Source organism: Heterocephalus glaber, unplaced genomic scaffold (genome assembly GCF_053883595.1).
Source record: "Heterocephalus glaber isolate CG9 unplaced genomic scaffold, H.glaber_assembly_v1.0 deba00000470, whole genome shotgun sequence".
Classification (NCBI taxonomy): Eukaryota; Metazoa; Chordata; class Mammalia; order Rodentia; family Bathyergidae; genus Heterocephalus; species Heterocephalus glaber.
The window spans coordinates 28,610,814-28,635,293 of record NW_028258145.1 but is presented as its reverse complement, the minus strand read 5'-3'; the positions used below and the strand labels follow the sequence as shown (position 1 = coordinate 28,635,293).

General features: G+C 44.4%; 2 protein-coding genes and 1 pseudogene across 13 annotated transcripts in view; 1 reads left to right on the top strand and 2 right to left on the bottom strand.

Annotated features, from left to right (window-relative positions):
- Nucleotides 1-338: 338 nt before the first annotated feature.
- On the bottom strand, nt 339-10,727 carry Bola3 (bolA family member 3). 10 transcript variants are annotated; one of them, XM_087204327.1, is made up of 7 exons: nt 10,541-10,721; nt 9,320-9,391; nt 8,229-8,352; nt 6,940-7,059; nt 4,757-4,845; nt 940-1,004; nt 339-571 (listed from the first exon to the last, which is right to left on the bottom strand). In XM_087204327.1, the coding sequence occupies exons 1-7, from the start codon at nt 10,592-10,594 to the stop codon at nt 565-567; spliced, it is 531 nt and encodes a 176-aa protein (XP_087060453.1). In that variant the 5' UTR covers nt 10,595-10,721; the 3' UTR covers nt 339-564. The 10 variants fall into 10 exon arrangements, with proteins under 10 accessions (XP_087060453.1, XP_021113950.1, XP_087060455.1 ...); XM_021258291.2 differs by lacking the exon at nt 9,320-9,391 and having other exon boundaries at nt 10,541-10,696; XM_087204329.1 differs by lacking the exon at nt 6,940-7,059 and having other exon boundaries at nt 10,541-10,684.
- A 9-nt stretch (nt 10,728-10,736) lies between these two features.
- LOC101708282 (deoxynucleotidyltransferase terminal-interacting protein 2 pseudogene) lies at nt 10,737-20,442 on the top strand (annotated as a pseudogene). Its single transcript, XR_015448557.1, has 3 exons — nt 10,737-11,138; nt 12,565-12,711; nt 14,137-20,442. The product of XR_015448557.1 is annotated as a deoxynucleotidyltransferase terminal-interacting protein 2 pseudogene (transcript).
- Mob1a (MOB kinase activator 1A) overlaps nt 19,008-24,480 on the bottom strand; it is a 23,399-nt gene continuing 17,926 nt past the window's right edge. For both annotated transcript variants that reach the window (XM_004844701.3, XM_004844700.3), the window contains exon 6: nt 19,008-22,933. In XM_004844701.3, coding sequence (XP_004844758.1) covers nt 22,856-22,933 — 78 coding nt within the window. In that variant the 3' untranslated portion in view covers nt 19,008-22,855. The remainder of the gene's footprint in view (nt 22,934-24,480) is intronic.

Below are 24,480 nucleotides of genomic sequence, written 5' to 3'. Positions count from 1 at the left end.
CTACTTCCTGGTCATCATGCAGTGAGCAGCTTTTCTCTGCCCAGGCCCTTCTGCCACGTGGTTTCTGTGTTTAAGCCTGAGAACATGGACTAACACTTCTGAATCATGAGCCAAAGTAAACCTGTGCTCCTTTAAGTTACAGGTGTCAGGTATGTTGTCCCAGTGCTGAGGAAAGTGACTAAAGCAGAGGGGAAGAAACAAGGAATCCTTCTACCAAACAACAAGCTGGACTCATTCTGACTTTTGTGGCAAGACAGATCTATTCAGGGACAAACCACTGTAGACACTGACATCTATTCTGAATTAAAGGAACTTGAAGCATTCCTCCTTGGAAAGAGTCAGTTGTCTATGGCCTTTAATTAACATCTAAATAGATAACATATCTTCTATAATTACAATACAGAAATCTCTATGAACAAAAATAGACAATTTTTTTTTGGCGAAGAATGCTGTAGGTGAAGTCATCCAGGGCTTTACGCAGCAGCATCTACACAGCCAGGGCAGGTCAGTGTTTGGGGACGGAGGTGAATATCCGTAGTCCGTGCATCCCTTTGATTTCTTCTTTTAGTGCCTGAGTAAGTAAAAGAGCGTCATCATTTTTTTGTGTATTTGACAATGATTACACAGTACAGTATACCTCAGTTCACAAATGCTTCTGTTTGTAAACAATTTGGTTCACAAACAAAAGAAGTCAGCAAAATTTTGCTTCTATTTACAAACTCATCAGGTGACAAACACGACTACGGCCATCGTCCCCACACAAACACAAAACACAGCCATCTTCCCCAAGATTATAAAACAAATTAAACTTGTAAACCGAGGTACCACTGTATTTTTATAAAGCTCTGTATCCAAAGGAGGCTTTTTACATGTTTTGTTTCAGCAATTTTTCCTCTATAAATTTTTGTTGGAATCAATATCTAAGCCAGAGATACATGCCTATATTCCCAGCACTGGGAGGCTGAAGCAGGAGGATCACTTGAGCTCAGGAGTTCAAAGCCAGCCTGGGCAAAACACAAAACAAACAAACTAAATCTAGCATGGCTTGAAAATTAGAAGGTATAAAAAAGTACATAGTGAAATCTCCCTCCTGCAGATGTCCTCTGTCTCTCAGTTTTGTTTCTTGTGGATTGTTGCAGGGGTTTAAAAATGCACATTCAAGCTAATATGAATATATATTCCACCCTACTCTCTTTTATAAACACAAATGGCTAGCATTCCAAACACATTTCTCCTACACTGCTTTTTCCCTAACCATCTATCTTGGCGATCTGTCCATATCTGGCATAAAGTGTGCCCTCAGTCTCTGCGTCAGCATCGGGTTCCCAAGACATGGATGTAGCATAACTTTCAACCTGCCCCTAATAACCTTTAAGGCCGTTTCCTACAATTTGCTATTTCAAGTAATGAGCAGCTATTCTTTAACACCCCAGCAATTACCATAAATTCCCCAATTTTACTTTAGGGCAGAAAATAAAGTCACACAGGAAACTGTAAGACTTGTTTAAGGATACATTGTCAGAACCCAAATCTAAACTAGCCATCAGCTGGGCAGGGTGGCGCCCACCTCTAATCCCAGCGCTTCCGAGGTGGAGGCAGGAGGATTGCTGAGTTGGAGGCCACCCTGGGTTACACAGTGAGTTCAAGCCCATCCTGAACTACACAGCAAGACCCTGTCTCAAAAACAAAACAAAACAAAACAAAACAAAAACAAGCAATCAGAGTCAAAGTGATACATAGCCCCCACAGTTTCGGGAGAGAGAAAGGATCTAGGAGTGGAGCAGGCTTGGAATGCTCAAGTTCAGCCAGTGCAGAGGACACAGAGCCCTTTTTCACCAGTCTGAAACCTGATCATCAAGGTGGCTATACATTTTGTTCTCAGTCTGCTCAGCAATCTCCCTTCTCTTGGGAAATAGTTTCTTTTCTACTTTAATTCCACCCTTCTGGTGTGATTACCACGGCAGCCGGGGCACATGACCCAAACTTGGCCAATGAGAATCTCCCCTGGAATTTTTCAGAGTGGAGCCTTGACTCTTGGGTCAGCAGGCTGGAATAACATCAACCAGAGGTAGCTGGGAGCCATGTTCTCTACCAAGCAGGGAAAACCCATCTTCACTAGAAGATGAGGCCAACACAGAGGGACAAGCTGAAAGAGGAGATAGAGAGAATGAGAGAGCAAGTAGGTAAATTTGTTTCAGACTCTGAATGTAGACATGCCAGAAACCAGGTGACTTCATTATACAGGCCAATTAATTCCCTTGGTTTGATTATGTTAGTTTTAACCTGGTCTCTATTATTTAAAACAAAAAGAATTCTAATACCTATATGTAGTCAGGTTTATAGAGTCAGAAGGATCTTTAGAGAAAAGCTAGTCTTATCCCCTTTATATTCTTCGATATCTATCTATCTATCTATCTATCTATCTATCTATCTATCAATCATCAAGAGTCTACCACTGATACAAAGTCAGCAAGCAAGTAACAGGGTCAGGATATGATCCCAGGTGTCTTGATGTCCTGGCCACACCTGACTGGCCCTGCTGGCAGGAGCTTGGCCTGCACTACAACTCGCCATCTCACATTCACAGGGAAGTCACTGAACTCTGCAGACAGGCAAAAAATGTCCATGGGAAAAGCCTGAGAACATAGCTGAACAAAAGCGCACAGCCCCAGGACACTTGCTCTCTGCAGGCCTGGGCTGCTCCCTAGAGGCTGCCCTGAGCCTGTGCCTGAGCCACAGCCAGCCTCCCTCCTCACAGCTTCCTTCTAAGGGTGAGGCCCCGTCACACCTTCAGGAACCTTCTGGGCTTTGGCACCTCAGGCCTTGCCTACTCCCCCTTCCTAACACCTTCTCCCTGCCCTCCAAAGCCCCTGTGGACTGACTCCCCGAGCACGCCACGGCATCACATGTTACATGTCATTACTGTAGGTTACAGAAGGCCCTGGAGATCACTGGGGTCACTTCACAGGTGAGAAGGCTGAGGCCCTGCTGGGGGAAGTGACTGGACTGAAATGCTATGGGTAAGAAAACGTAGCTTGAATAAACATTTTGAGCACTGTGCCCATAGCATTAAGCTGGGTGCTGGGGACACAGATGAAAAGACAAGGATAAGTGACCAAGTACTGTAACCATACGAGAAGTAACATAAGGCCACAAAAGCAGACTTGAGGCCACAGTTGAGGCACGTCAGTCAGTGATTTGCTCAACCCTGCTGCAGATGTCCACAGGAGGAGTGTCCTTGCCACACTGGTGGGAGGGGTTGGGGAGGAGGCAGCCCTGGAGCTGCCAGCTGGAGTGGAATAGGCATGAGGGACAGGGTCACAGAGTCATGGCTGGGAGGCTCCTGTGAGGGAAGCATGGCCTCAAGTCAGGCGCACTGGGCAGACTGAGGCAGACCATGCTGAGGATGCCAAGTCCCAGGCTAGGAAGCTGGGCCAGACTCTGTGGGCAACAGGAGGTCACATTGAAAGGCTATGAGCAAGGGGAAGGCAAGGGTGGAAGTGCCTTAGAGGAGGGCGACTGGGCAGGACAACAGCTATTAACCTCATTCCTTCTGTGCAGAGCCAGTCACACTGTTGGGTGCCAGGAGGTGCCCCGGGCCAGAAGCGTCCTCAGCCTACCTCCCTGGAGCTTGGCCCTGAGCAAACGCTATTTCCAAAGGGACCTGGCAGAGGCTGAGGTCCATGTCATGTGTCAGCAGGTCCCCCAGGAATGACAATCCACTCCTGGAGGGGAGGCAAGCAAGAGCCAAGGGAGCAGGGCCACCCTGTCCCTGGGGAGTCAGCCGGGGAGGGGACTGCAGCAAGATTCAGGCCAGGTGACCTTTCCATGGCCTTTTGGGTGGAGAGTCTGATTCTTCTGTACCATTACTAAGCACCAGGCAAGGTTACAGAGGAAAGCTTCACCCCCAGGCCAGGCCCCCAGTCAGACGGTCAGGTCCACGTGTGTAGGACAGGGGGCCTTCCCCTCCCACCCTGCTCTGGCAGACAACACACACGGGAGCTGGAAGCAGGCCCTGGCCATTCGCAGGTCTGCCTCCTCTGGAGTGGATGCCTGTCAGAACCTTGACTCCCAACACTCACCCTGAGTAGGAAACTCCAGGTTCCAGCTCAGACCCCTCCAGGCCAACAGACCTGCTCTTAACAAGTTTTCGTTTTGGTTCCTCCCATGTAATTCTGTCAAAGCCCAACAGTCCTCAAACTGAAACATCCTGAAGTCCCCAAGACCACACCAGTGCATTTAAACACCTGAGGCAGCGTGCTCCCTACATGCTGTAGCTCTCAGGGTCACCGCAAAAGCTGTGAAGTTCGGGCTCAGGGACCTCCCTCCTTCCCGCCCACTTTTGTTTCCTGTGACAGGACAATGCTGCAGTGGGCATCAGCGTGGCCTCTGGAGTAGGCCAGGCTGAATTCTCACAAATGGACTGCCTTTCAGGTGCTAAAGATTTAATTCTCTGTAAGCCAATCAGAAAACACAGGCCAATTCTCCTTACTGTCTGCAAACTCTCAACAAATCCTGGCTGAGCTCCTTCCATTGGGTGGCTTGTTTTCAATTTTGAGTAAAATCCACATTTGCCTACAATCTCATTCCAGAGAGTCTCAGATTCGATCTTTCTGAGGTCTCAAGTCTTGCTCTCATGATGGTGGTACTGCATTATTCTTTCCTAGCACTGACAGTGAAAACCACCACACCCACTTGGCAAGCCTTTTAAGGCGCCAAAGGCCAGAGGCAAAGGACGGATGTTAATGCCACTGACCTGATTAACCATCTGGTGCTGCTGGACAGTTCTCTTCTCCTTAAATTCTTCTGATTCGATTTTAATTTCATACATCGCCCCACAGCCTCCTAAAATAAACAGGAGTCAAAAGTGCTTCAATTATTAAGTATGGCAGCCACAGCCCCGTGTGTCATTGAAGTACTGTACAATCCAAAGAAGGCCTGAATAGGCAGCCATGGTGGTGCATGCCTATAGTCCCAGCACTTGGGGAGCTGAGGCAAGAGGATTGCCGGGAGTTCGAGGCCAGCCTGGACTACATAGTGAGTTCAAGGCCACCCTGAACTTTATAGCGAGATCCTGTCTCAAAAAAAAAGAAGGCCTGAATACTATCATTCAGCATAAAGGAAAGCTACTAAGATGTGTAAATACAGACTATGGCTTCCCATCTGACCACACACCCTCCGGATGAGCTGTCTCCACCCAAATGTGCTCTTCCTTTTGTAAGGCCGCTGTGCTACACTAGCTTATCACCTGTGGACAGGAAAGCTAAGGCACAAAGCAAGGAAAATGTAGGGAATGTGGCCAACAAATACCATGAAAGAAGATGGGTGGGAAGGACTGAATTTCAGTGTTGTACCTTCCAAAGGACCTGAAATCAGTTTTTTGTTTTATTTTTTATTTTTTTGTGGTATCAGGGATCGAAGTCAGGACCTTGTGATTGCAAGGTGGCACAGTGCCACTGAGCTAAATCCCTGGCCCTGAAATCAGTATTTTTAAAAATACAAAAATATACTAACATCTGGTTTGAAAACTGTGTTTGTAAACTTATCCAAAAGAAAAGACAGAAACAAAGAAGCACAAGAGAGCCAGGGACCCAGCAAATCTCCTGGGCTGGGAGTTGCATGGGGCTGTGTCTGGCACCTGCTGGTTGGGATGGAGCTTAAGGTGAGCCCCTTGAGGTGGGCCCTTCCAGCCCGGCCCAACTGCAGAGCTACTGAGGATGACACCTATGCTGTGCTGGCACCAAACAGGGGCAGGGCTGCGCTGAAAGCACCAGGCTACCACATGAAAAGTGCAACCTATTCAACGGGCTTTATTTTGCTTTTTTTTTTTTTTTTTTGAGACAGGGTGTCACTATGTAGTTGCAGTTGGACTGGAACTCACTATGCAACCCCATTGGCCTTCAACTCATGGTGATCCTCCTGCCTCAGCCTCCTGACTCCTGGGATTACACGTTGCACCCGTCTTAGTTACTTTTCTCTTGTTGCTGAGACTAAATACCTGACACCCAAAGTTAAAAGAGGAAAGGTTTATTTATCTCACAGTTTGCACAGGTTTTAGTCCATAATGGGCTGGCTCCAAGGCAAGGTGGCACATGGCAGAGGGGCAACAGTTCATGGCAGCAGAAGACAGCAAAAGTAAGGGACCTTGACAGCATCTTTCTGCCCTTTTATCTTATCCAGACTACTTAGGGGGAGTAGCACTCACATCCTTAATCCTAGTGCCCTTCATCCTAGCACTGCACCATGAATCAGTTCCAGCATCACACACTGTAGATCCAGCCACCTTTGAAAAGTCTTACCCATGACTGGGTGAGGCTTTGGGGGGACATCTAGACACAAGCCATAACAACCCCCATGCCCAGCTCATTTTGCTTCCCTTACAGTGTGCTCTAGGAGTCCACATTTTGGTTGCCCACAGCTTCCTGACCTCCATGACTGAAGATAGAGAAGTGAAACCCACTCAAACTCAATTTCTTCTACTATACACTTACAACACAGACACTTTGTGACCTTACATGGTGGGGGATCTCTCCACACCAGCAAGCAAGCAGTCCTGCAGCAGTGGATGTCCAGGTGTCCGCTAACCCAATTCAGTTCTGACACTATCTACCTGGATACAGGTGCCAGGCACAAACCCTGGGTTGTTTTACTTGTACTTCTGACCAGCCACTGTCAATCGGGGTTCCAAAGCCCCCTCCTTGATTTTGACTGATTTGCTTCAGCAGCTTGTACATTGTGGGTAAACACATTGCTTTATGGTAAAGGACCTCACAAAGGATGTAAGTGAAGAAATGCACAGGGTAAGGTTCAGTAAGGGGTGCAGAGCTCCCCTGGCCTCCGTAGGCTGCCACCCCAGAACCTCCCTGTGCTCACTATGCAGAAGCTCCCCAAAGCTTGTCCTTTTGGGTTTTTATGGGAACCAGGGAAACTCAGCCAGACCTGTCTGTTCAGATTCTTCATGACGTCTCTGTGCGCCATTCTTTCCTTGATGGCCTGGAGACAAGGCCCAGCATGGGGCTCCCAAGGTTGTCAGCCTGGCTCTGCTCAGACAAGGACCTTCTGAAATAGGGATCTTACTGTCAGAGAATCTCTTCATGGCCAGCCTCAAAACAGAAAGAGGTGGGAAGATCAGAGTTTCTAGGACCCACCCACCTTAGGGAAGAAAAATTCTTTCTCTGGCGTGCCTCAGGGAGGGAGTTACAGGCCAGGAACTGTGGTGGTACATGCCTGTAATCCCAGTGCTTTAGGAAGCTAATGCAGGAGGACTGCAAGTTCCTAGATGACTTAGCAAAACTGTCTCAAAGCACAGAGTGTAGCTCAGTGTAAAGTCCTGGATTTCAATAACCAGTGCTACCATACCACCAAAAAATATATATATATCTATATATCATCACATCACAACGACCACTCTACACTTCATCCAGGGCTGGGCAGAGCCAGCCTGAGGGTCAAGTTCCAGGTCTGCCCTGGGTCTGAGGCAGGTATGGAGCTGGTAATATCAAGCCCTCAGCACTGCCTGGAGACTGGCAGAGCCCTCACTTGATGTTGCATTCCAACAGATCTTTAGATGAGCTTCCTGTATTTGCTCGAATAAAATCCACTCTCTAAATGTTCTGCCAATATGTATAAATGCTGTGCTCTCAGCGAAGCCAGTGATCTGAGCTTAGACGAGCCGTCTGGGTGTGGCAATTCAGGAGGACACCTATCTAGCTGGCCCCAGCTATGCTATCCCTGTGTGTGACTGGATAAAGGGCTATCTTCCTCCCACTGTGGGTACAGGGGCTATACCCCCAACCTGCCCTGACACACAGCCAGCCTGAACTTCTGGGGAAGGCAGGGCCTGGATGGCTGGGATGGGGTAAAAAGGTCCTTTAGTCCCACCAGTTTGTTTCCTCCTGGGGAAAGTAAGGCAGCTGACAAAACCTGCCTGGGGCCCATTAAAGCTCTGCCATTCTAGGAGTCAGACTAATTCGGGGAAATTAAAGTAAGGTCCATCCTGCTGTCAGTGAGACTTCAGACCTGAGCTCTAGGGTGACTGACAGGGTCCTTGTCTGAGCAGAGCCAGGCTGGCAAGCTTGGGTTCCCCGCAGCTGGGCCTTGTCCCCAGGTTCTCTCTGATGTTTCTGACTCCTCACTGGCACCAAGTTCCCTCCTCCAAGCACCCTGCCCTGCCCCTCCAGGGCAAAATGTTACCAAAGCTCCCCAGGAAGGTTAAGAGAAAGCCTTACCTGAAATGTCAGTGACCTTAATAGCTGTAGCACGAGGAAAGTTTTCTCTGAGAACCTGAGTCACTTTGAGCTCCCCCTCTGTCTGGGAGATGAACATCCGGTGGACACAGTAGAGGAGAGGAAGCTGCCACAGAACAGAGAAGAGGGCCATGGCAGGGCAAGGTGCCACTCCCCCCAGGGCTGGCAACTGTGCAGGCCTCAAGGGCCAGGGATTTAGCTCAGTGGTTCCACCCCCAGCCTCGAAAGTGCAAGATCCCAAGTTCAATCCCTGGTACCAAAAAAACAAAACAAAACTGTGCAGGCCCCAACAGCCATTCCATGGGAACAGCTGCAGACTGTCAGAGGGGGAATGTGGTGTTGCATGGCCATTCCCCAGGACACGGAATAGATTTTTGTTTTGTTTTTTGAGGAGAGTGGGGGGATAACTGCAAACAACATTGACTCTAGAGACAAACCCAAAGACCTTATTCAACAGACATTTAACTCCTTATGACACGTGATGCCAGCTTTATAGGCAAAGAAATGGAAGCACTTAGTAATACGCCCAAGACTGTACCCACTAGTAAGATGCAGAGCCGGGAGAAGGGCCAGGCAGCTCCTCAGACCCACCCTGCTAGTCACTATAGCACTGATGGTCCACTATCTTTTGTGGTGAAGCCAAGTTCCACCCATTCTTGCAGCCTGATTAACAGGCATCCCATCCCAGTGAAATGTGCCCTCACCACCACTGCCAGCTGCCCTCTACACAACATGCACCAACTCAATGGACAGAAGAGGCAGAGTCCTATTAAATGACCCAAAGAAGGATCATTTTAAGATTATTTACCATAAGCAACAATATTCCCTCCCTGGATGGCCACCATAGGAAGGCAGACCTTCAACTGGAGCATGTCTCTACCCTTAGAAGGGAAGGAACAAAAAATCAGGGACAAACACCTGGCTGGACTGAGCACATGCTCAACAGAGGGACTGAAACTACAGTATGGCAGGACTTGAATGCCACACTACAGGTTTTGGACTTATTAGGCAATGTGACCCCAAATGAGGTGGCCTAAGCTTTTAGCAGTGAAGCAAGTTGCAGGCAACAGTACCTTGAGCAGCAGGTCAGGAGCAACCAAGTGAAAGGCATTAGGAAGGGAGGAGCACCCGAGGCTAGTTTCCACCTGGCCATGGGGGACAGGCGGCAGAACATCAGGGCTGTTAGCAAGTACTGGTGCTGAACGTGCCACCCTGTCACCTCTCAGCCCTGCCTGTCCTCAGGCCTTTCCTGAGCCCCAGAACAGGGTACTGTTACAGAATCTCAGAGCTATCACTGCTCAGCCTTTTAGCTAAGATCAAGTGCAGAATCTCAGAGCTATGCACAGGCTCTCTCACCAACTCGTCTTAAAGGCCAAGACTGAGCCATCCAGGGCTGACCCTGTACAGGGCCTCCAGGGCACGTGGCGTGGGTGAATGGACGGTCGAATGAGCAGGTAAGGGGCATGCCCCTGGCTCAAGGCAACGAAGTCTGGCGAGTAGGCAGAATACCGGTGAGGAGAAAAGTCTGGGGTTAAAGGTCTCTGCTGTATAGAGGGCCAGAAACTTCATGCTGTGAGCCCAGGTGGGGTCGCAGCGGTAAGGAATGGGAGGGGGCAGTGCTGCTTCTGGGGATAGAACCTGGGTGGGAGTGGTAGGTAACCAGACGGCAGGCAGGATGGGCAATCAATAAGGGCTGCAGAAACCGTGGGAGCCTTTTTATCATCTTAGCTAACCTGTGGGCAGCACCTGTGACAGGCCAGTGAGTCCCCAGATGACCGCTGCCCACGCTGAGGGTAGCGGACGAACGCCTAAACTCGCGGGGGCGGGGTGGGTTCAAGACCACAGAAAAGCGAGAGGGAAGAGGAAAGCGGATGAAATGAAGGATGAGGCAGAGGGGAAGGATTAGGGGAGCTCGTGGGCAGTGCCCTCTGGCAGGCTTCTGCTCCCGGCGTTGGATGGTCAAGGTCAGGGGCGCCGCCGAAGTTCCCAGGGCCTGGAACCCTCCGCAGTTACCTGGACCCACTCCTGGACTCCGGACTGTAAGTCCTATGTCTCCCCGCTCCAAAACCCAACATTTCTCTCTCCCGTGCTAGCTGTGGTTTGTGCGCCAGACTCGCCCCCCACTTCCAGCCACGCCGATAGCCCCAGAGCGCGCTAGGGCCGGAAGCTCCCTGTACGCCCGCAGAGGGAGGGAGTGAGGAAGGCGGCGGGGGTCCGGCCCGCCTGCCCCGCCCGCGGCTCGCCCCTCGTCCCCGCAGGCCATGGGGAGGTCGGCCCCGCCCCTGCCCGCTCACCCTGTGGCTCAGGCGGAGCAGAGGAGTCCCCGCAGCGGGGCTCCACGCCGCCATACCCGGCCGACGCGGCCCACCGCCGGAGGTCGCGGTGCCTCACGAAAGGCGCGGGGCCGAGGACGGAATTTGCCGCCTGGGGCGAGGCCGCCCCCTGCCGCCCGGAGGCCGCCGACCCGCCCAGCCCGGCGCCGCCCTGCCCCGGGGACGCCCCGCTCCGGAACTAGCAGGAACCCCGGGCCTCAGGGTCGCCTTCCGCCCTCGCCCAGCTCCTCCAGCCTCGGGGCCTGATTCCACCGCATGGTCCTCCAGCCCGAAGCTGCTCGGTTCTGGGCGCGCATCTCACTTGCCCCACTCGAGGGCCCCTAGCATTCCTGGGACCCGCTCTCTCCCTGCACCCCATCCCGCGCCCCGAGCCTGAGGGCGTGGGTTTCCTCCCAGGTAGGGGAACTTGAGGAGGGATTTAAGCAGAGGAGGGGTTTTCAGATTTGCGTTGTAGAAAGATCATCCTGGCTTCTGTAACGGGACTGTGAGAGAAGGAAAAGAACTGTGAGGGCCAGAAGTGGAGACAAGGACACGGTCCCTAGACTAATGGAATCTCCAGGTGAGAATTGAGGGACCTGAAATGACCCAGCTGCAGAAAGGATGAGGGAGGGGTCTACCACCGGGAGGTGACTGGAATAGAGGGACTGCATATGGGACATGAGGAAGGCAGGAGGTGATTCCCAAATTTTAGTCTTGGACTGTGAAAGGGATGGCTGGGTGAGGGAGCCAACACAACTGTTTTGGACATGCCTGAGTTTACGGTCCTGCCAGACACCACTTAGTAGAGAACTAGGTTGGAGCCGCTAACTGGGGACTCTTAAGATTGTAGCGCATGCAACCTGAAGCCATGAGAAATGGTTGTCAGCAAACCAGCCCTCCTCTGAATGTGGGACTGCATAACTCTGTAATCATAAAATTCCCCTAGCCCCAACTGTGATTGAATGTGAGTAAATAGATAAAGATGGGACACTAGATAAGATCTGTATCAGCCATAAGGTCCCAAAGTAAATTACTCAACTCTTTGTTTGAAAACTGATGTTCGGACACCGCTATCTATAGAACAATCTACAAACATCTGCTGACCATCAGTAAGTGTCAGCTGACCACTAACCTTTGTTCCTCTTCTGTAAATTTCACCTGTTAACTTCCCCTGCAACTCCCTATAAAAGAGCCTCGGACTCTGGGCTAGTCACCTCTCTAAGCTACTTTGCTTTGGGAGTGCCGTCTGGCCAGACTAAGGTCTGTTTTACTTTCCAACTTGTCCGTTGTGTTCCTTCCCGGGTGTTCTTCGCTGCAGTCAGCTCCTCGGAGCGTTTGGTAAGGCCCTCGGTCTTACATTTTGGAGGCACCGCTGGGATCCCCGGGTGTGCTTCACTGCAGTCAGCTCCTCGGAGCGTTTGGTAAGGCCCTCGGTCTTACGTGAAATACTCAAGTCAAGGCTGAAATGGAGCCAAGCCCTTTCTAGCTGTATTTGTTTGCAGCTTGTAGCCTAGTACTACCCCTCAGCACTTTTCTGCTTTTTGTTGTTGTACGCTGTCCTATGCAATCAGTAAATCCAGCGTTGCACCTGGATAGACTGGACCTGCATTTATTGTTTCCAGTGATTGACTAAAAATACACATTCGTTCCAATACTGTGACTCCTCTGCACCAGGCTTCATCATTTCTCCCTTGCATTACTGTTAATACATTTGCACCTTGATTCCTTCAAAGTTATTATTAGTATGATAATTTGTTAACTTTTAAATTTTTGACACAAAACTTAAAAAAAGCTTTTCCAGCAGTGTAGTGGTTAATCACCCATTGTTACTCAAATTATGATTGAGATAAGGCAGGCCCATCCCCAACTCTGAGCAGACATATGACCTAGTCTGGCTAACTAGATGGAAATTGGTTTAGAGATCTCATAATGATTTGAGCCAAAACCAATCAGAGCTGGTGCAGGGACTCTGAACTTAAGAAATCTTTTTCAACTGTGTTGCTAAGCTAGTAGAAGGCCTGGAGCTGCTGGCAATTATCTTTGCAACCATGTGGACAAAGCTGCTTTGGAAATGAAGCAGATAGAGAAGAAAGCAGACCCTAAGAGGAGACATGTTTGACTACTTGTGCAACTGGAAGTTGCATCCAGTTCAGGTGAGTTTGTCACTTGTATAAGTGGCTCAGGTTAAGCTCACAGATTTGTATTTATGGAATTCCTATTCTTTATTGAAAGTGGTATGTTTGCATGCACCAACCTTCTTCTTCCCCTATAATTTAACAGTTGCACACATAATTCTGACTTTGAATTATTGGTTCTCTGCCTTGCCATGCTCTCCTTACCCTTAATATTCCACATGGCTGTCAAAGCCATCTGAAATGAAAACATTTACTACCTAAAATCCTTCAGATTTTTCATCACCTACCGAAAATAACACAACTTCAGCTGAAATTTAACCTTCAGGAATACTGGAACCTTCCTGCTCATGCTACACTGTAATGTTGGCTATACAACTGCCCATCTTCTAAGTCAGTTCAGCCTTGTTTCTCCAGAGCCACCTGATATAAGTGCAGACTCTGAAATGTCTACATCATTTGTTTTTTGTTTTGTTTTTTTTTGGTACTGGGGATCGAACTCTGGTCCTTGGGCTTGGGCAGGCGGCGGAACCACTGAGCTAAATCCCCATCCCCATCATTTGTAGTGTACTTACTGCCCTTTAGAATTATCTATGTATGTGCTGGTTCCCACTGGTGTGTAGGCCACATGAGGTCAGGACTTTGCTTGTTACATCTTTGTCAACGGCACAGGATGGCATGGGACAAAAAGTGCGTGCATGATTACTGAACAGAGCGACTGGCACCACAGGTCTGAACTGAATTTGAATCTTTAAAACAATAATATTCAGGTCAATCTCACCAATCTTGGCCTTCCAAATTAATCCTAATATAACAGTTTAGGTATAATTTTTTATGGCAGAAACAAAAGGTTTTACTTTGTAACAATTAAAAGGACATGAGCTAATTCTTCCTACATTTTATTTCTATGAACTGAGATTCTTTTATCTTCACTTACATTGGCCCATGATGACTCCTACTCTTTATAAAGATATTTACATTTGCACTCGCAGAAAATTCCTTAGGTAGGGTCTCTTTGGATGAAGCTCCTTTTTCCTCACTAGGATGATTTTTTAATTGGCAGTCATTTTTTTATAGAGCCTCCTAGTGCTCTGGAGTATAATTTTTTGCAAATGCTATCTAGAGAAGCTTACTATGTACTAGCTATTTGAACTTGTCTGAGCTTTTGTGAGAAACTGCAAAACCAGCCAGCTCTCAATTACTACTTCTCCAGACTGCTGTAAGGATTGAATGAGATAATCTACCACAGGGCTCACCTAAAACAGGCTGATTTCCTCTAAGGAAGTGATACTTGAAGTGCTAGTTGGACATAAGGTGCCTGGCTTGAATCTAAACAAATAAGCTACTCCCTTAGCAAGTCACTACAAAAACATCAACTGAGCTAAGCAGTTACTTAACATTAGTTACTTATACTCGGATGAAAACTCTTTTTTTTCTCCCCCACAGAACAGAAGAAAAAGTTCAGAGTAGCAGCCAGAACATGCTTCTGGACCACCTACCATCTTTCAAACACTTTTATTATAAGTTCCACAGCCCCAAATAAAACCCCTCCTGCAGCCAGAGCAGAGGTATGTGCCTCTGCCAATAAGAGGCATCCATCCAAGGAAGCTGTGGTAGCTGCTGGGAACCCAAAGGCCACGAAAATGGTGGTTACCAGGGCTGCTCGTTCTCGGGCCAGAATGTAAGTCATGTCAGCTGCCAGCAGAAGAGTTCTGCTGCTGAAGGAATTCAGGCACATCCAGAAAGCAAGAAGGAATCTGGACCAGATAACCAAAGTACAGCTGAATCACAGACTGCTGGGAAACAGGGTTCAATCTCTAGAACTCCTAAAACAGAAAAGAGGAAGAACAGGACTACAGGCTCATTAGCAGAGATAACTGAACCATCTACTGATGAGAGTTCTCTGATGCAGGGTCAAATTGTGCTGAGATGCAGGAGCCTATTCTAAGAATAACTAGGAGAAGGTAGATCATAATTGCACCTACTCCAGTGTCCAGTGTAAGAAAAAAGCAGAAAATAATTCCACTAAATGAGTCTGTTGCTGAAGAAGTTGTCTCTGAAGCAGAATCTCATGTTTCAGGTATTTCTAGAATTGTGCCTTCCCCAGAAATGACAAGAACCAGAAGTAAGGCTAAAGCTCTTAACATGTCAAAGCCAAGGATCACATGCCGAAGCCATATCTGATGCTGAATCATCATGCTCTGACATTTCATTCCCTGAAATTACACATAAGAGAACAACCAAGATTATGCCAAGGAAATCACAGGCACAAACTGAGAATAAATATACTAAGATTGTACCAGAAAATGAAAAGCAAATCATGGATATCTCTATGAAGTCAGAGGATTCTGATACCAGACAGACCTCTCAGAGTTTGGATGAAGAGGAAAACAGTAACAGATGAGGGAAAGGAAAATGATTAAAGTTCTCAGTTGAAATGTCTTTCTAAACTTAAGGACCCTAGCCTTCAGTTAGTTTCTCAAAATCATTCCACCCCTCAAAATAATAAAACCACATCAGAGCCCTCAAATATGAACTGTGAAGCTGTAATGAAATCATTAGCTCAAACATTTGCAATTGTAGACGTGAACAGATAGAATGAAGAGAGAAAAAGTACCATAAAAATAAGTGACTTGACAAAGTTCAGTGGTCATCGTGGTAATGATGAAGAGTCCACAAATAAAGTTGTCAAGACAACAAGAGTGAAAGGAGTGTAGTATAGATCTTGAATGTGATACCAGACTAAACAAATCTGAGCTCAGCCAGTCTCAGGATATGGATGATTCTGTCTTACTAGTTCTCAGCAGTGATGAGAGCCAGCGATCTGAAAGCAGTGAAAGTGAAGATGACACTGTGTTTTTTTGAAAATAGTGGTCAAAAGGAATCATTAAATGGAAACTCAGAAAATACATCTCAGGACAATGCATTCTTTGTAATTGACACAACTCCTGGATTGAATGTTGATAAAAATTTTTACTCAGAAGATAAGGCAAGTAAGGTTTTCACTGAGGAAGAAAAAGGAAGATGAAAATAATGAAGAACCATCAGACAGTGACAGAAATAAAGATGAGTATAGTGATGAAGATGACTTACCAAATAACACAAAGTCTAAACTTCTGAAGCTGACAAGTAGCAGTACAGACCCTGGTCTGAGTATCAAGCAGTTGGGTGGTGTGTACATTAATTTCAATGCAGAAAAACTTCAGTCTAAGAAGAAAACTCTTAACACAGATCAAGGAGAAAAAGAAAAATGAGCTTCTATAGAAAGCTATTATTACATCTGATTTTGAAAAAAACTATTGTGTCCCACCGTATAGTGAATCAAAGCGTCGACTTCAGAAAAACACAGCAAAGAGCAACAAAAACCTGCAGGTGATGGTTGGTTTGGTGTGAAAGTTCCAGAATTGACTGATGAACTTAAAAATGATCTCAAAGCTCTGAAGATGAGAGCAAGCATGGACCTAAAAAGATTTTCCAAAAAAAATAACCGAGATAGCTTCCCTAAGTACTTCCAGATTGGAACTGTTGTTGACAATCCAGCTGATTTCTATCATTCATGAATTCCCAAGAAGCAAAGGAAAAGGACCATTGTGGAAGAACTGCTGGCTGATTCTGAGTTCAGAAGATTTAACTGAAGTACTCAGAGATCATGGCTGAAAAAGCTGCAAATGCAGGAAAAAGTTCAGAAAGAAGAAATTTTGCAATTAATATTCACCAAGCAAATCCCATTATTTTACATCTTCCCTTTATTTATTTGTAAAAGAGGTTTAGAAGGAAATAAAATTGACAGGGTCTCAATTCCATGCCCCTTGGAATAAAAATAAGCAAAAGACCTGTTCTGGCTTAGACTGTTTAAGGGGAAAAGAACATCAACCATTTTATGATAATTACCATTTTTATTAGGTTTTCAGTGGTTGGTTATTTAAGGAAAATTTAATTAAAAGGTATAGCATTTGCTAATATGTTCAAAGAACATCTTTTAATGATTGTGTAAATAATACCTTAGTTACTGTGTAATTTTACATATATGTATGTATGTATGTATGTGTGTATGTACAGGGGAGTTGGCAGACAGGCCATGCCCTATAACTAGCTGCAAATTCAGATCCCGCAACAGGAGGAAAATTGATCTTAACCTATAGTCACTGTTTTATTTCAAGCAAAACAGGATTGAAAAATAGCATTTTAATTTGGCCAGACGGTAAAGTGGCTCACTTTATCTCCTCTCCAGTAGCACAAGTATGTATTCTGGCTAAGTTGCTTTCTGCCACCAAGGACAGTTGGGTCATTTATGTAATGCTTCTCAGTGAGTTGCAGCCTCCTTTATATCATTGTTTATCTTTATTTTCCTAGCATACTATTTTAGATTTTAGTGAACATAAAATCCCATATTTTACTTTTACTGTTTGGGGTCACAAGCAACCTAGTAAACACTGGAGATAACAATAACTTTCACTGTTGAAGTTAGGGAAGCATTTATATGTGTTCTCTTTTATAGAAAAACTTTTATTTCAAAAATTATTTTGCCTTGGGGGTGTGGGGAGAAAGGAACCCTTCTCCATTGCTGGTGGGAGGGCAGGCTGGTACAACCACTGTGGAAATCAGTATGGAGATACCTCAAAGAACTAGGGCTAGAGGTCCCATTTGATCCAGCTATTCCCCTGCTGGGTATCTTCCCAAAAGAATTAAAAGAATCATACCACAGCAATATATGTGCACCCATGTTTATAGCGGCAGTTTGTAATAGCTAAAGCTTGGAACCAGCCCAAGTGCCCATCAACTGGAAACTGGATAAAGATGTGGTTTTTTTAATAAAATGGAGTACTACTCAGCCGTGATGAGAAACTAGTCATTTGTAGCTAAATGGATGCATACCGAGGCCATACTCTTAAGTGAAATAAATAGGACACACACACATGCGTAAATATTGAATAGTTTCTCTAGTGTGAGAAACTAAAAGTGTAAATAAGGGTTAAAATGATTAAAATGAATAACTGATAATTTGAAATAGGAAAAAAGGTCCAAAGAGGTAGGGGTGAAGGGAGGGGAAGGGAAGGAAAGAAGAGAAAGGAAAAATTATGAGAAAGGAAAAAAAATGGAAACGAAGTCTATGTAAATAGGGAAGGGTGGAGGGGGTGAAGGGTGCACAGGTAATGGGGAAAAAATAAGAACCAAGATACATCATGTGCAGGTACAGGAACCCAATGATAAATGTAAACAAATTATATACCTAAAATGTACCAATAAAAGAACTTAAGAATAAAAAAAAAATTATTTTGCCTTTTGTGTAATACAGAATCTCATGACAGTTAAGTATCAAAACAGGAAGAAATAACTATTTTTGTAAGCTACTTGTTAGGACTTGGATCTTAAATGACCCCCCATTCTCATACTAAATAAAATCTTGATTTGTAAAAAAAAAAAAAAAAGAGGCATCCATGTAAATTTCTGAATGAGACAGGCAGAGGACCAGGGCAGAGGTACTTAGCTTTGAGGAGGCATCACAGCAGACACTGACATCTGGTGGTCAGTGATAAAGGTGCCGGCTGAAGCAGCCAGCCCTAGGAAGATGCCCGTACCCTCAAGGGTATTTGCTGGAGAAAGCCCAGGGCCTCTTTGAACATTGCTTCTAGCTATCTCTGACCAAAAGATAACTTTTTGGGTTAGTGTACTTTTTTTTTTTTTTTAAGCCTGAAATACCTTTCAAAGATTTAGCCATTAGATACCCTTACAAACATCATTTTTGCAATCACTTTTAAGACTGAAACAAAAATCCAAAACCGATTGCTAGCTTGTTTTATACAAATTGAATGTTCACCCATATGTCACATTCATTTTTTAACTCTACTACCAAAAAAAAAGGTCAAAACAATTCTAGTACTGCACAATTTCAGAATGCACTTGTAATTTGTCTAAAACTAATTCTGCTAATACTTCTCCTTCAATAATGAAAAATGGCTGTTGGGGCAGGGAAATTTTTAAGGATATGTGCCTACTATTCAACTTCACGGTAGGAAAATCAGTTAAGTCCCATTTTCTCTTTTCCCTGTCCACGATCAGGAATATGCAAGAGATCCAGAGCTGGGCTAGCATGGTAGGAGGGAAGGAGACTAGTTATTTCTGTCTAGGGTGGGTTTCAGTAACAATAATTAGAAGCAGCTTGTTTCTCAGGTGTGGAGTTCTGGTATTTAGTTTTATTTAGGAACTTCTCTTTAAGGGCTAAAGAAACATTTTAGCTACTAAATGATATTCAATGATAACCTTCCAAATTTAAGAATTCACAGGACTAGCAAAAATCTCAAGTTTCCACTTAAATGTGTGTTCAGACGCATCCTTTAATCAGTCATTTCTTGCGATATATTTTATTCTGATGAAGTTACAAAATAGATACAAAATACATTTTTAAAAGTACAGTTAACTGACTTAGAAAAATAGATAAAGCCCCCTAAAGATGTAAAAATACAACATAAATTTTTATGTAAAGAACATTTCAAAATATTTTACATGGTAATCAAGACTAATGGAAATTTTCAATGTAGACCAAATATGGAATATTGCTATATAATAAATCCATAGCACACTGGTGATCCTTTTGGATTTACAGAATACTTGTTTGATAAGGAAAGAAAATCCCAGTGAATTTCAATGTAGTTGTTAGTAAAATTACTGTTACCACATATAATAGCCCCTTATAGTCTGAAATATTAAAACTGAATGCAAAAGAAAGAGCAAAGAATTATTTTCCCTCTTTGCCAGAATTCTGCAATAGTAGAAACCAAATTCACTCTGAGCTGATCTCAGGAGGAATCATATGCCTGTTGAAGGTGCTCAGTGCTTGGGGTACAGGCTGGCATTTTCCAGGCCAGAGTCCCCTCTGACAGGAGACTGCCTCGTACAGTGGGGCAGGGGTGGCCCAGCACTGTGACTAGAGCTGCTTAGAAACACATTTCTCAGATTTGCACTCTTTGGGCCTGATTTGTTTATTCATATGAAATAAAACATCATGCTGGAGGTGTCAGGTTCCTCTTGCCTCTACACTACTAGAGAAACTGTCACTGTTATCAAAGTCATGGTGAAAACAGATTTGCATTTCTTGAGGAAGCACCACATAAGCTAGACCTCTCCAAGTCTAAGATGAACGGAATACCTTGTAAGCTGGTGGCCCTGTAAAATCACTTTATTCACAAGATGAAGAAGGAAGGAAGGGTATATTTGGCTGTAAATACAAAAACAGTAGTATGAGGAAGTTTGAATATTTAAACATTATGGTCCAAGATTTTAAAAGGCCTGAAAATTGAAGCACCACAGGATGACCTGCATAATTTGGCAAGCACTCTCCACCCCATGATTATAATCACAAATGAGGAGCAGACATTGGCTACTGAGAGGAGAGGCTGTCTGCTTAGCAGGGAAAGTGAAGGGAGTGTTGGAGACCCTGGGCTGCGGCACACAAATCAAAAGTGAGAGGAGCCCAGGACACATTCACTGACTTCTTCAAGTGCTTATCAGAGGGTGGCCCTCCAGTCATGTCAGGAAGGTGCCATCCTCTTCCATTCTCTCCCCTTTCTCCAATTCCCCTCCTGCCTCAGAAGTAGACAGTGTAATGTTTAGGTGCACTGTTGGTGAAGCCAGACTGGCTTGGAAACTTATTTTTTTGTTAAAAAAGGAAAAAAAAAAAGAAAAAGAAAGTTTAGAAAAAGGGTATTCCAAGTTCAAAATTACAAATTTCTGATTTATGTCCCACATAATTAAGGACATTATGCTTAGTTGCCTTTACTACTATATCCTAGCATGTGACCTTCTTTGGTTCGTTTAGGGGCTCAGTCGTGAAGAGGGGATTTCTATCATTGAAAATAAATGGAAATCAAGAACCTTTTTATTTGGGAATATTTGAAATATTAGAAAAGATAAATGTCCAATGAGGCAGTTATAGTGGAGATGCATCTAGAAACTTGTTTTGTTTGTAAATAATCAACATTAAATAGGCAAAATGCCTGATACTTGGACCTCTGGGTAAGTTTAAAACATGTTGAATGTTTCATAGAGGGCTTTTCTCTCTTTTTTTTTGGTCCTGGGGATCAAACTTGGGTACTTAAGCTTTCAAGGCAGGTGGCGGAACCACTAACCTAAATCCCAGGCCCCTGTTATCCCACTTTTAGGGCCGGGGATTTAGCTCAGTGATTCTGCCGCCAGCCTTGCAAGTGCAAGGTCCCGAATTCGATCCCCGGGACCAAAAAAAAAAAAAGAGTATCCCACTTTTAAATTCCTCAAACAATGATACATGGTTTCAGCCTAAATAAGAATCAAATACTTCCTTTAAAATCTGTGTATCTTTAAGAATTTATTGAAATTGAGTTATTAAAAATGGAGTTTCTAAGCAATTCTTTTCTTTATAATCTAGTGGAATAAAAATAAGTAACACAAAACCTTATCAAATGTAACCTTTATCAAAGCCATGAGGAGGTTGGTGAGTGCTTTGTAAAAATCACAGCTCTGATACTGACTGCTGATGAAGTAAAGCTTTGCTGGTCTGGCAAGTCTTCCAGGGTACCTGTTAGCCCTCAGTGCATTTAAATAGTCGAGGAACATTCAAATCCAAGGAACCCAATGAAAAAGGCATTTTCCTCACTAAAAGGGAAGATGATGATATCCTAATAAAAAGAAAAATTTCAGGTTTTGACACAAAAAAAATTAGAACAGGATAAAACCTCTATGGAAGTTCAATCCTTTATTAACAGAATGAGATTTTTCTCTATTTTTACTTATTCTGTGTCTCATTTTGTCACACTACTCTTACAAACTAAGTGTCAAGTCATGATAAAAAGCCAGGCATGGTGGCACATACCTGTAATTCCAACTGCTCTGGAGGATGAGGCAGGAAGATCACAAGTTCAAGGCCAGACTGGGAAACCTAGACCTTGATTCAAAAGGGCTGGGGATCAGGGCTGGGGATTGAGCAGTGGTTTCACTGCCTGATGCGCAAGCGCAAGGACCCGAGTTCGATCCCCGGTACCAAAAAAAAAGAAAAAGAACAAAAGGGCTGGGGATGCAGGTCTGTGACAGCACTTGCCTCGCATGCAGAGGGCCCTGGGTTCCACCCCCAGTACCAAAAAATACAAACACAGAGGTAATTTTTTAAAGGAATGTTTTCTTTTACTCTTACCCAAACTGCAAGGCCTCTGAAAAATAATTTGAATGAAAATAGTGGTTTTGAGACCTAAGTTTGTCATGTATTTTTAGTTTGCCTTTTCTCAGCCAAAAGCTACATATTAATTTTAAAAAAGCATTTTAAAATAAAAACCTACAAGACCATCCTCAGAAGCCTAAAAATATTATTTCTGATATATGAATACTCCTAATAATTTAGACAGATGTGAATACAATCCCAAATAAAGATTAAAAAATAAAATCACTTTAAAAATAACTTTGGTTACTCCCATTCCACATATGGCATGATTTAAACTGCAATCATGAGTTCCGAAAAATATATACTCTTCTCTATAAAAACACAAGCATACAAACTTGAAACTAAAAGGTTATCCAAAGTGACAAAGAAGTTCTAATTTTTTTTTTTTTTTCAAACAGGGTCTCACTATGTTGCTCAGGCTGGGCTCAAACTCACAGCAATTCTCCTGCCTCAGCTTCCCATGTGCTGGGATTACAGGCGTGCGCCACCACACCCAGCCTAGAAATTCTAAATCTTTAACGAACTTAAAAATACCTTTTCTATTAATAAAATAAAAGCAGAATAAAACCAACCTGTATTAGGAGATTTGTTCTGGAAACTTACTAATAAATCAATGAAATAAAAACTCTTAATATCCATTATGCTGTCACCTGAGACAGATGCAATAATTTTCGTGAGTAAAAAAATAAGTGAACTAATAAACTACAGGTTAGTCATCATATGTTACAACCAAGTACAACTGACAATAACAGGAGTGCTCGCACAGCACCTCTGATTTGGCTGTGTCCTTACTACAGTTTCTGAAGCTACTAGACAACCTACCTTTGGAACAATTTAATCTGCCACAAAGACAGGGTGTGTCCTTTTATCTTTTATCCTGTCTTCTTACAGTCTGTGTCACTAGTCTACAACAAATAGCAATGAGATAGCTCTAGCAGTAGATGAAGCAAGAGGGTAAGTGTGTTCTAGAAGAAACATTTATCTGTCTTTCGATCCAAGCTTCTCAATTAATTCCTGAAGAGGTGCCAGCTCACGCCTATCGATCAGATTAAACTCCTAAAAACAGAAAAAAAATAAAATTTAAAACTGGACCTAAATTTAAATGTTTTTGAAAGATTCCTAACCCTAGTTTTCTGAAATCCAAAAGAATGATCAAATGATCTCTATGAACATTTCAAAACAATTGTTTTTACTCTTTAAAAACACAGGTACTATCTGGTGATATATACCAGTTTTTCTCCCTGCTTCCTGACATACAGCTCCTAAAAGCTCTGGAATACCTGGAGTGACAAGTCTCTTGTGTGCTAATGTGATGGGTGGGGGCAGTGGGCCCTTGGAGAACATCAGGATGGTGCTGGTCACTAGAAAGACCAAGGCACGACAACTAAAGTGTTGGGACTTTCAGCCCCCACCCCTACCTTCCACCCCTACCACACCAACCTCTAGGTGGTGATGGTGAAACTTTGAGAGACCTAGTGCGCCTAAACTGCAACCCAAAGCTTACTTATTTATCATAAAGTACCAACACTGCAATTAAACCAAATACTGAGGTTTTAGTTTAGAAAAAACAAATATATTAACATCTTTTGACTTGGCTCATGTGCCGAGAGGGCACTGTGGTACATGAGCCGTAGGTTCATCACCACTGCTCTAGGGAGAGGAAAGGGCTGAAAGGTGAGTCAATCACCAATGGCCAATGATGCAATCAATCATGGCCAAGTAATGAAGTCCTCATAAAGATCCCAATGGACAGGGTTCAGAGTTTCTAGACAGCTGAACATAAGGAGGTTCCCAGAGGATGTCACAGCAGTCTCCATATCGCCTTTCCCACACCTTGTGCTGTATCTCTTCCATCTGGCTAGGCATCTATACCTTCTGTGATGTCATTGAGAATAAGTTGGTGTGTTTCCTAAGTTCTATGAACCACTGTAGCAAATTAACTGAACGCTAGGAGGCTATCTTGGAACCCTGATTCATAGTTGATCTATCAGAAGTACAAATTACTGCTGGCTGGCATCTGAAGTGGGGACAGACTTGTGGGACTGGACTCTCAATTTGTGGGATCTGATACTCAGAGTTAGAACTGAACTGAATCACAGAACGCTTAGGGGGTGTCCACTGTAGAATAGATTGCTTGGTGTATAAGGGGAAAACCCCATACATTTGGCACAAAGTGTTCTGTGTTGTAAGAGTATAGTGGGAAAACTGAGTTTTCCTACATCCTCACAACGGGGGACTTTTTTCTTCCTCTCTCTTTCTCATACTTACACACACACACACACACACACACACACAAGAATGCAATAATCTTAGAAGATCAGGAAGAGTGTGGTTATGTTTTCTTCTCTGTGTGTACACACAACTGTAATATACAATATTTACTAAAAAAAAACCCCCCAAAAACCCACCAGGTTTTTCTACCATAAATGGTACCTAGGCAGACAAATTTATATTTTGCGTATAGAATTATGAAGGCTAAATGAGTCCTGACTCTCTGATATATCTTTCAAACAATTATTTTTTTAAGTGCAAATTCCAACTAAGCATCCATAAGGCAACAGAGCACATACTAAAGTGACACACCCTAACTGGAGACATGGGGA